Source organism: Grampus griseus (assembly GCF_964374135.1).
Source record: "Grampus griseus genome assembly, chromosome: 3".
Taxonomy (NCBI): Eukaryota; Metazoa; Chordata; class Mammalia; order Artiodactyla; family Delphinidae; genus Grampus; species Grampus griseus.
In genome coordinates this window covers 30433690-30446431 of record NC_139019.1, presented here as the reverse complement: position 1 = coordinate 30446431, position 12742 = coordinate 30433690, and the positions used below count along the sequence as shown (strand labels likewise).

General features: G+C 38.0%; 1 protein-coding gene across 2 annotated transcripts in view; it reads right to left on the bottom strand.

The window, feature by feature from the left end:
- WDR70 (WD repeat domain 70) overlaps nucleotides 1-11453 on the bottom strand; it is a 312051-nt gene extending 300598 nt beyond the window's left edge. The window contains exons 1-4 of one of the 2 annotated variants that reach the window (XM_082650638.1): nucleotides 11346-11453; nucleotides 11179-11244; nucleotides 9022-9105; nucleotides 3063-3183 (exon numbers count right to left, since the gene is read on the bottom strand). In XM_082650638.1, coding sequence (XP_082506764.1) covers nucleotides 3063-3183; nucleotides 9022-9105; nucleotides 11179-11244; nucleotides 11346-11370 — 296 coding nt within the window. In that variant the 5' untranslated portion in view covers nucleotides 11371-11453. Of the gene's footprint in view, nucleotides 1-3062; nucleotides 3184-6865; nucleotides 8667-9021; nucleotides 9106-11178; nucleotides 11245-11345 lie in introns of those variants that run through there. The other variant, XM_082650640.1, reaches the window with a different exon arrangement.
- Nucleotides 11454-12742: the final 1289 nt, after the last annotated feature.

Sequence of the window (12742 nt, the reverse complement as noted above, 5' to 3'; positions counted from 1 at the left end):
ACAATGAGAAGCCGGCGCACCGCAATGAGTAGCCCCCGCTCGCCGCAACTAGAGAAAGCCGGCACGCAGCAACAAAGACCCAACGCAGCCCGAAATAAATAAATTTTAAAATAAGAACATCTTTATTTACTACAAGTTGTAGTCCAAGATATTTTCTTTCTTTTTTTTTAATTTTATTTATTTATTTTATAGTAGTTTATTAGTTGCGGCGAGCGGGGGCTACTCGTTGCGGTGCGCCGGCTCCTCATTGCGGTGGCTTCTCTTGTTATGGAGCACGGGCTCTAGGCACACGGGCTTCCGTAGTTGTGGCTCGCGGGCTCTAGAGCCCAGGCTCAGTAGTTGTGGAGCACGGGCTTAGTTGCTCCACGGCATATGGGATCTTCCCGGACCAGGGCTCGAACCCGTGTCCCCTGCACTGGCAGGCGGATTCCTAACCACTGCGCCACCAGGGAAGTCCCTAAAGATGTTATTAAAATGGCTATTTTTTTAAACGGACTTCAAATTTAATTTAGCTACAGTGAAATTATTTCACTAGTAACAAGACTCAATGTTTAAGCAGAAATAGCTTAAAGACTCCTATAATAGAGAAAGAAAATCTAGATAAAATATATCTGATATTAATATAGTCTCAGTTAAGCTTCTGACAGGCTATTCATCCGCCATGGATTATTCATTCAATGCCTTCTGAAACAGGGATAAGTAAACTTCCATTCTTTTGATCAACAAAATACTGTAATAAAGTTGCATTATTTTATTTTTCTTGATATATCATTCCTCTCTTTATATTTGATATAGATGGTCCCCACTTACAATTTAGACTTAACGATTTTTCAACTCTACAATGGTGTGAAAGCAATACTCATTCAGTAGAAACCATACACTGAATTTTGAATTTTGATCTTTTCCAGGACTGGCAATAAACAGTACCAAACTCTCTCATGATGCTGGGCAGTGGCAGCAAGTCACAGTTCCCAGTCAGCCACACAATCATCAGGGTAAACAATCAGTACATCTACAACTATTCTGTACCCATACAACCATTCTGTTTTTTACTTTAGTATTGTATTTAATAAATTACTTGAGATAGCCAATACTTTATTATAAAATAGGCTTTGTGTTCTATGGCTTTGCCCAGATGTAGGCTAATATAAGTGTTCCGAGCATGTTTAAGGCAGACTAGGCTAAGCTTTGATATTCAGTAGGTGGTGTATTAAATGCATTTTCGACTTAACAATATTTGCAATTTATGATGGGTTTATCTGGACATAACCCCATCATAAGTCAAGAAGATCTGTAATTATAATCTCAACAGTAGTTCTGTAATTTTAATCACTAATGACAAAAGTAATGCTGGGTTTTGTTATATCAATAAAATTTATTCTCAATACCAATACTGCACGTTCTTCATCTCTGGACTTTAAAGTTAGTATTGCAGAAAAAACAGAATCAACAAAACTACTGAAATTTTTACAATTTTCAATTAATGGAATCATTTGTTTGTCAAAACCTTAGCAATAAGATAAATTTCCAAAAACACAACAGTAGTTTTTTGACATCTTAAATCATCCCAAAAATAAGAAACTAAAGGTAAATACTAAATGTTCCTCTTAGGAAAAAGGGTTTTTTTCCCTATCATATTGAAACCCAAAGACATTGTAAGACTGACAACTGATATAAAACCATAGACAATGCTAAACTGCATTTTTTGACTAATATAAAGAAAGGACACTCTCCAGCAGGGGTTGGTAAAATTTGGCCCAGTGTTTGTTTTTTAAAGATTTACTGAACACAGATAAGCCCATTCATTTACGTGTCGTCTATGGCAGAATTGAGTAGTTGAGAAAGAGACCACATGGACCCCAATTCCTAAAATATTTACTATCTGTCCTTGACAGAAAAAGTTTGCTGACCCCTGCTCTTTACTAATATATGCAAAGATACTCATATGCTTCAGAGACTAAATAGATGTTAAGGTTGCACTGTTATGAAAACGGAGAACCAGACTTGTAGTCCCATATAGATATCCCTTCCCTCCGCAAAGAGAAGTTATAGAAAAGACCAACCAACACTATTATGGAGAGATATTCTGCTCAACAGCCTAGACTGAGATACCAAAGAATGCACCTTCTGGGTGAACAAAAAATGCAATTACATAGTATAAGTGATATTTTGTGTATTTAGATATTTTATGTTTTTCTACTGTAAAAAGAGGAAATAGTGAAATCCACTGGTGAAATTTGCCATGAATAGTTTATGTAACCAATTTGATGATTTAAAATATATCTAAACAACATTAGAATTCTCATATTATCCACCTAGATTTGATATCTATACACCTATTTATATTGTTTAAAGTTCTTAGTAATTAAGTTACATAGTATTAAATTTCAATTTAAAGTAATTTCAATGGCTGCTTTCTCCTATAACTCGATAAACTTTATAATGTGCCTCTATTTATATTCTTTCTTATTATCTATTTCCATAAAGGATCCTACCAAAAAAGGTTATGAATGCAAAGTCTGGGGAAAGGGACAAAAGATGTAAATGACAAAATAGACATGAAAAAAATAATAAACTTGTCAACATCTTTCCAACTTTACGTAGTTATGCTCTGCAGTCAAAAGGCATAGATTTTTTTTTTTTTTTTTTTTTTTATGGTACGCGGGCCTCTCACTGTTGTGGCCTCTCCCATTGCAGGGCACAGGCTCCGGACGGGCAGGCCCAGCGGCCATGGCTCACGGGCCCAGCCGCTCCGCGGCATGTGGGATCCTCCCAGACCTGGGCACGAACCCACGTCCCCTTCATTGGCAGGCGGACTCTTAACCACTGCGCCACCAGGGAAGCCCAAAAGGCATAGATTTTAATACTTCATCTGGAACACTTCAGAAAAAGTCAATTGATTTACAATGTGACAAATGACTTTTTCCTGGTTCTAGACATACACAATTGCCTGAAATGGGAGAAATTATGCAAGCTTTTAGTATTAGGAACTTTGCCTAAATTGTGTTACGAACGCCTAGAAAAAGGTAGTTTAATAGCATTCTTTTGAGAAAGACAAGCACCTGGAAGATGATTTAGAGCAATCTCTGGCCACATTTGAGCCTGAAGATGTTGGTTCAAGATCTTCGCTTTGCCTTCTTAATTCTTTCTCTCTGTTCATTTCTTCCTCTTTTTCTCTTGCTTCTGAAAAGATTGTAAAATTTTTTCAACAGTTAGGCTTCAAAATTTGTTATTATTTAAAATGCTATAAATTAACTTAGTTACAAAGATGTAACATAGACATGTTACCAGTAACAGCAAAAAAAATTATCAATCTAAATGCCCAACACTGAGAAAATAACTGAAGTTTACTGTGTATCAACATAATATGAAATACAGCCAATAAAAATAGTGATAGAAGAGAAATCCCTGGCAGTCCAGTGGTTAAGACTCAGTGCTTTCACTGCAGTGGCCTGAGTTCAATTCCTGGTCAGGGAACTAAGATCCTACAAGCCATGCAGCAGAGCCAAAAAAAAAAAAAAAAAAAATAGTAATGGAAAATGTACAAATCTGAGAAAATATAAACAGATATGCTAAGCAAAATTAACACGTGAACAGTATATGAACCATGACTGTACTATGTAAAAAGATGTGGCAAGTGACCAGAAGAAAGCATTCAAAGGTAAGATTTTAGGTAATCTCACCTTTCACTTTTAACATTTTAAACCAAAAATTCCTTTCTGAATTTCCCAAACTGGATTTTTGGTCAGAGACTTCCTACCAAAATTATGAGGAAAGTTGAATTACATTTAGTTTCCAGAGTTGTTTACCTTGGAAAGACAAAAAAAATTATTCCAAGGAAATCTAATCTTTCTCCTCTGATAATCTCACTCAACAACTGGGGCGGAAAGCACATAGGAAGGAAATTAATTATATGAATAAGGCTTGTTCTCAATTGCCACCATCCTCAATAACCTGAGATAATCTTTAACATTTACTTCTTAAGTTAATAATGAAGAATAATACACCCAAAGTTAAGTAGTATCAAAGGGCACTTATTAATTGGAATGTTGTACTCTTTAGGTCTTTTGTTGCTAGGATGTAGAGGATGAGTAACAAGGAGATATGCAGCAACTAGCGTCAACAACTAGTCTTTTGTTTCAAACATGGAAGATAAAACTCTCCAGGAAGAGATAAGGCATAGCTCAGGTTAATTTTTTTGTGCTCTCCACTGGGCTGGGTTAGGAGTTAACAATTCGGCCCTCTGATGCTGGAGGAGGCTGAAAACAATAAGAGAAGGATAATGCCCAAATTTAAGAGTGAGCCTGCTGGGCTCCGACCTTCATCCTGCTTCTCCAGACATTCCCTCCATTCCCTCCAGGGTGAGGGGGGATTGGAGAGTGAAGCGGGGAAGGCCACACTTGAACTGTAGGCTCAGGTCTTAGGGGCAGTTCTGACCCTAATCAGGAAACGATACTAAGGCACACGTTACTAGCCACCTACACAACAGCCACTTCTCTCTTTCTCCTTGCCAAAACCACAGTTCTCCCTAGGTAAGAAGCAACACTGTGTTTCAGGAGCTGCTGGGCCCCTCCCTGCACAGGGGGGCTGAAGTTTGATTCCAAGTCAACCATAGTGCTCTTGCAATGGCTGTTGTTGCAAATGATGTGCCACACTAATACCGGCTAATAACATTTGAGGGGAAGTCAGCTGAAGGTACATTTGAGAAAGGTTTTCTTGCTCCTAAAAAGTGTTACACGAAAGTCTCCTTTCAGCCTGTGGAGGTGGTCACCTGCATGTAACAAAATTTAGCTGACAAAATTTTGAGACATGAGGACAGTCTGCTTAGGACAAGCCAACAGTCTAAAGCTGGCAAAGCAGAAAAAAGGGGAAAAAACTTCATGTCCTTCATATCAGGACGCAGGAGACAGAACAGCCCCACTCCAGAGTTCTTGTCATAGTGCAATACTAAACCTTTCTTATTTAAGCAATTTTTTTATTAGGTCTTCTATGACTTCTTTGAAAGTAACCATTAGCATCTTAATATCAACCTTTTTAACAAAAATAATAGCAACTAATACATGGAGCTTACTATGCTATGTAGTAGGCATTCTTTTAAGTATTTCCTGTAAATTAACTCCTTTACCGCAGATGTAGAGAATGGACTTGAGGATATGAGGGGAAAGGGTAAGTTGGGATGAAGTGAAAGAGTGGCATGGACTTATATATACTACCAAACGTAAAATAGCTAGCTAGTGGGAAGCAGCTGCATAGCACAGGGAGATCAGCTCGGTGCTCTGTGACCACCTAGAGGGGTGGTCTAGGGAGGGTGGGAGGGAGACGCAAGAGGGAGGAGATATGGGGATATATGTATATGTATAGCTGATTCACTTTGTTATAAAGCAGAAACTAACACACCATTGTAAAGCAATTATACTCCAATAAAGATGTTAAAAAAATTAACTCCTTTAATCTTCATAACAATCCCTGAAGTAGAAACTTTTTTTCTTCACCTTTATTGGAGTATAACTGGCAAATAAAACTGTGAGATATGTAAAGTGCACAATGTGATGATTTGGTACAAAAATACATTGTGATAGAATTCTCCCCATGGAGTCAATGAACACAACCACCACCCCACATATTTACCTTTTTGGGGGGGGGGGGTAATAACATTTAAGTTCTACTGTCCTAGCAAATTTCAATTATACAATACAGTTTAAGTAGATACTACTATCCTCCCTTTATAGTTGACAAATCCAAGGCAGAGAAGTAACAGAGCTATTAAGCCTCAAAGCAGTGAATTGAGGCTCTACAACTGTAACTTTCCTTGATGTGACCAGACTTTCTAGAGACTGTAAAATTATCCAACGACTACCACCTACCTTATAAAACAGTGAGCCTGCCTCTCTCTCCAATGGGCCATAAAGTACAGCCCTTTATTGCTTACTTGTCACCAGACTATCTGGAAACTATGACCCACCCACTTAACTAGAGTTCCTTCCCAGGGGATGAATCCTCCAAACTATTTGCCCCATCCTGGTGAAGATCTAACTTTTTAATTTAAAATTTAACTTTTTTTTTTAACAATAGTAAGGATTTTCTATTCAGAGAGGCTTCTGCTGTCACCTGCTGCTTCATAAAAGCAAGAAGAAGAAAAAAGAAAAGACATTTTTGAGGAAAAAAAATATTTTTTTTCCTCATTGTTGACTGAGGACAAACCAAAATGAAACATAATTCAATAAACTGTAGCTCCCTGACCAAGGGGATCATTTTCACATATTTTTACTGAACGTAGGACCAAGAACACTGTAAACACTGTAAAAATGCTCCATATGTTCCCTTAACAAAAGTGAATTAACCTACCCCCCATCACCTCATTTTATTCTTCCAAGTACCTCATTTTATTGTTAACTCTCTACTCTCAGATAGTTACCAATTTTGGATAGCCATTTCTGCAAAAGCACCCCAGACGTATGCAACTCTCATTTAGGTTAAACAGCAAACTATCCAAGGACTTGCCTGGTGGCACAGTGGTTAAGAATCTGCCTGCCAATGCAGGGGACACAGGTTCGATCCCTGGTCCAGGAAGATCCCGTATGCTGTGGAGCAACTAAGCCCGGGTGCCACAACTACTGAGGCTGCGCTCTAGAGCCCACGCGCCCCAACTACTGAGCCCACGTGCCACAACTACTGAAGCCTGTGCACCTAGGGTCCCTGCTCCACAACAAGAGAAGTCACAGCAATGAGAAGCTCCCACAATGCAACCAGAGAAAGCCTGTGTGCAGCAACCAAGACCCAATGCAGCCAAAACATATACTTAATTAATTTTTAAAAAGTAAAAGGTTAACAAAAAAATTTGAAACATTATTCCCTGACATTTTACATAACACATATTTTATTGAAGTTTTACAGTAACTCATCCTTTCTGTTAGAGCATTTAACAACCAAAATTTCACGTCCGTATACACAGACAATTAAACTTGCCATTAAAAGGGACCAAAGTTCTTATTTTCCTCAAGTCTGATGTCAAAGCCCAGGAAAAGATTCCAATACCAATCATTAAATAAAATATGCCCATATCAGAATTTGTTAACGTTTCTTTTAAGAAAAGTAAGTCAAACTTTGGATTCTTGTGTTTAGATCAGGGGTAGAAACAGCAGCCCATATCCAAGACTGTAACACTAAATCAAGAAAGTTGAACGCATTTAATTCATCCACAAATATCAATAGGAATACATGGTCTTGAGGTAATTTTTCAAAATTTTAAAAATGTAATAACTCTTTACTGGAATTCCTCTTAGGTGCTAAATGCATACATACTTCACTAAGAAAAATGACAGGAACTAAAAGTGATATTTATAACACTGCTGTTTAAAAAGTACTCTGCCCAACATCTTAATTCCTTCAAGAATCTTCTAAGAGAGATCTTATTATTATTGCCACCAAACTGATGGGGAAATTAAGGATCTGAAATTTGAAAATCCATCCAATGTCATTCATCTAGTGGAATGTGGGGTTAACCCTTAAACCTGCATCCTCCAACTCCAAAACCCAAACTCTTTACTATTCATCATGCCATTTAAAAAACATTCTCCAAAGATGCAGGATTTATTTTTTTAAAGGCAGTATTGCAGTTTTAAATTCAATTCAATCTTCACAAATATATATTGAGAACCTATCTTGGAAGGCATGGTCCTGGGGACTATAAAACTTAGGTAGGAGAATAAGACAATCCCTATTCAAAGCATTTTGTATCACACACTGAAAGAGTTAAATACAAGAAAGTTATACTGTAACAGTGTAAGTGTTCACTAAAACATTTAAAAATTAAGTGTATAACACATTCGTGTATGCTGCAGATAGCATGTGTTTACATATTGTTTGATAATATTAAATTATTTAATATTTTTAGGTGTAGTAAGAGTATTTTGGTTAAGATCTTTCCAAATCCTTATCTCTTAAAGACATACTAAAATATTTATGGGTGAGATAATGTACCTAGGATTTGTGTCAAAGTAATCTAAGAGGAGAAGTAAATGGAACTAACACTGGCCATGAACTGTTACAGTAGTTAAATCTGTGTGATAGGTATACGGGAGTTCATTACTATGTTACACTGAATGTAGAAATGAAAGTGTTTTTTAAAAAAATACATACTATATGTAGATAGCTGTCTTTTCACCACACATACACAACAAAAACTGTTATTCTTCCAAAAACCAAAAACATTTCATATCAAGTGCGCTTCCCAAATATGAGATATTACTGCTACATAATTTATCATTTTAAAACCAACAATGACAAGTGCTGGAATAACATTCACTTAAATTTTTCCAGGAGTCCTGTCTCTGGCTTCTAGCCCTTTCTGCTCTATCAGGTTACATCTATCCTTTCTCTAGTGTAAGAATGATCTGAATCAGATCTAAAGAAAGCAGTAGAGGAGTCAGTCTCCTTCTAAGACCCTGAGGTGGTATCTAGAATTGCTAACCACCTGGTATCAAACCACACAGTCTGGAAGTTAAGGCCTTCATTAAATGTCTGATACAACTTATTAATGCAGAGATTCAACAGCAGCAGCCACATTCACTGTTTGTCTCAATTTTCTATACTGTCTGGGTCAACGGTCAGTGGTGTACACAGCTCTGAGAGCCACCTCTCGCCCAGCCTTCCAAATACTGGTTCCGCTGTAAGCAGGAAAGAAAAAAATGAAATGAGAATCAGATAGAGGGGGGGAGAAGAGGTAATAAAGAAACCACTACTCTGATTCTTATAAATTAATTTTGAATCCTTGTTTGTTCATACCTCACACTACTAAAAGATTTTAGCTCTCAGACCTTCTTATCCTGTTTAGATGCAACTTTGATCGTGTTTAAAAAAACAAAGACAAAAAGGCGTCTGCTTCCAAAGGAACCAGCACATATGGTCTTTTAACAATTTTGAAATTTTTTTCAGTCTTATAATTTTATAACTGGTAGGACACTGGTGTAAGCTGGATACAGTATTTAATCCTATAAAAGAGCAAGTAACTGAACTTCTTACCCAGTGTTTTCCGACTTCTTTCCACTGCTGTTCTTCGAGTTTGTTCAAACATTGCTTCCAAATCAAATGTGCGAGCTTTTTTCCCTAAAACAGAAATAAGTAGCAGACTATGATTTTCCTGAACTAAGTTGGCCAAACTTTACGTACTAAATAAATACTTACTGACTGAACAATAACCACTTAAGTCTACCTAATTTATAGTAGGGCTACAAAATAACCATAAAATATCAATGAAGAAAGAGTTTACTTTCCAGGGAATTTTTAATTACAATCTCATCGCTAAATAACATTAACCAGCCAACTTTCCCATCCTCCTGTAATTCATCTAGACCCTACTCCTTGAAACTGAAACACTGGTGTGCTAGGCAGAATAGAGAATATTCATATCCTAATCCCTGAAACCTGAGAATACATTACATTACAGGGTAAAAGGGACTCTGCAGATTAATTAAGGTTATGGACTTAAAAAATGGGAGATTATACTGGCCAGCCCAATCTAATCATAGGAGCCCTTACATGCAAAGATGCAGAATAGATATAGCAGAAGTCAGAGAGATCTGAAACTTGACAAGAGCTGCAGTTCCCTTGAAGATGAAGGGGGCAAGAAGATAAGTGATGCAGGTATCTAAAAGAGCTAAGCAACTCCCACCAGACAGCCAATAAGGAAATAAGGAAACCACAAGGAACTGACATTCCGACAACCTGAATCTGCTTGGAAACAATGTTGTATTTGCTTTTACTGACTTTTTTTTTTTTAATAATATTACCTATTCTATGTTTGTTTGCCAGAATATGATAAAAATGGCTTTCTTACACACTACTGACTTTGTTATAAACTGAAACCACCTTTCTGAACAGCATTATGACAATATATATCAAGAAGCTTTAAAAGCTATATGCCCAATTTTTTGTTACTTTTTAATATCTGTATTTTTTATCAAAGTAGTCCCTCTTTTAGAAATCTACCCTATGGAAATATGCATAAAACTCCTTTTACAAAAGGAGATAAAAGAGTTATTTATAAAAATGTTTATTTTAGTATTACTGATAAAAGTTAGAAACTATGTGGGATAAAGTTAAAAATATTACAAATTATAGCATTTCTATCTACTATTCAACCATTAAAAATCATGTTTTGGAAAAGCATTTTATAATATGGGAAAATCCTCAAACTATTAAGAATTAAACAAATTCTATATAATTAAGAATATAAAACTGTACATATATACGATCTTACAACAGGAAAAACTGGAAAACAAACTAACTTTTAAGTCTTCATTTCTAGAACATGAAATTATGAATGATTTTACTTTCTTCCTTCTTATTTATTGGGTTCTTTATATTTTCCTGCTATTTACATGTGCTCCCTTTGAATTGGGGAGAAAGCGATTTAAAAGAACTGAAACAAAAATAAGTACCAAAATACTACAGAAGTATACGGTACTTTTGTAGCCATGACCACCTAGAAGATAGTAAATATGTTTTGTGGCTCAAGACGTTACCAGAATAAATGAATGTATGAATGAACAAAAGAGAGACTGAAATGAAGATTCTGGAATAGAAAAACTGGAATCAAAAAAGACTAACCTACAAGGAACTACTGTATAGCACAGGGAACTATACTCAATATTTTATAATAACCTAAAAGGAAAAAGAATATACATATATAAGTGAATATATATAACTGAATCACTGTGCTGTACACCTAAAACTAACATGACATTATAAATCAACTACAACTTAATAAAATAAAAGATTTACTATTATAACATCACCTAATGGCCCATTTGTTGCCAAAAGGGCCATCTTATTACAGACCACAATCAGTGGTTAGCGCTCAGGCTCAGGACGCAATGAGACAACTCCCTCCATCAGCCAACACCCTCCACCGCGTGGGTCACAAAGCAATCTTTCTTTCTCACTAGCCTTCTCATAAGTGTCACCTGAGCTGGTCCCAAGAGACAGGCAGGAGTTAGAAACCGGATGGGGAAGACTGTGTCTAAAAATTGCAAGATAAACACATTAGAGCTAAAGTAATGAGAACTTGGCACTGCGGAAGGGGTGGAACACAGGTGACACCTCGGGCCCCCCTCCCAACCTGCGGCTCTTAAAATCTCTGCAAAATGAAACGGGACCATGCCTAGGGCAGTCACTCACCGAACCCCGTGAAGCCCATGGTGACCGCCAGCTGCGGGTCCGGTCCTGATGCGTCTGAGCCTGTCACTGGGACGAGAGAAAAGAGAAAAGGCCTTGTTAGTGCGGAGCCCCCAGCGCCGTCGGCCCTGCCCGACCCACCCCGCCGGCGCTCGCCTCACTGAACCCACCGCCGCTGGGTCCGGGGCGCTCCATGGTCTGCCACCCGCCACAGAACCAGCAACACCCACAACCCAAACAGCTGCTAAACAGTAGCAGCAAACCAGGCAGGAAGTATCGCCTCCGAGCGTCAGCCTCGCCGCCAAGGCCAAGAGCGGCGCCTTCCGCGAAGGGACAGAGGCCTCCTAAGCAGCGCCGCCCTAGCGGGCTGGCGGAGTATAAGCGCCACAGAAGCTGGCTTCAGATTGAACCCACGGGAAGGGGAATATTAGCTGCAGTTTCTGTAACACTTTTTACTTTGTAAGACGCGTTTATCGGGACTTCTCTGGTGGTGCAGCGGTTAAGAATCCGTCTGCCAACTCAGGGCACATCGGTTCGAGCGCTAGTCTGGAAAGACCCCACATGCCGCAGAGCAACTAAGCCCTTGTGCCACAGCTACTGAGCCTGCTCTGTAGAGTCCACTGAGCCACAACTACTGAGCCTACACGCCACACCTACTGAAGCCCACGTACCTACAGCCCGTGCTCCAAAACAAGAGAAGCCACTGCAATGAGCAGACTGCGCACTGCAACGAAGAGTAGTCCCCACTCGCTGCAACCAGAAAAAGTCCGCGCACAGCAACGAAGACCCAATGAGCCAAAAAAAAGACGCGTTTACTGGCAAGGTGACACTTAATCCTCAGAATTCTAAAGATGGTTTCAAATTCCACGTCACAACTAACCATTAAGAGACTACCATTTGTTTAGTTTTGGTATGCTGTCAGAGAATATTTACAAGAGTCTAAAAAGGTTATTAAAATACTCCCTTTTCCAGCTGCATAACTCTGTGAGGCCCCCTTTTCTTCGTGTACTTCAACTAAACAAGTAACAACAAGAGATATGAAATCTGGTTATCTCTTATTTAGCCAAACATTTAAGAGATCTGCAAAAATGTAAAATAACAGCATTCTTCTAATGGTTTAGTTTTAGATACTATGGCGATTTTTCATAAAATATGTCTTATTTATATTAACGAGGATTAGGCTTATTCTTTTAAATAAGTTATTTTTTAAATTTCTCATTTTTATGAGATATTAGCAATTATTAACAAAAATAAACCTGTGAAATAAAATTCATATTTTGTCGCAAGACAAGAAAAATTCAAACACAAAAACATTTCTCTGCCTTTTGACCTCCTCTCTCCTCTCTACTGTGCATTGTGTATATGCATTTTGTATCAACCAAACCTCCACCATCAGCGGAAATACCTGCTCAACCATAAAGAGCAACATTCTCCTAGCATCAACAAGACAACTCCCTAAAAGATAACGTTCCTTCTTGATCTTGAAAGTGGCCAAGATGATGGTTAGATCTGGACTGTGTAAACTGTCAGTAATACATCATTTAATGTGCAGCCCTCTGTTTCGAAA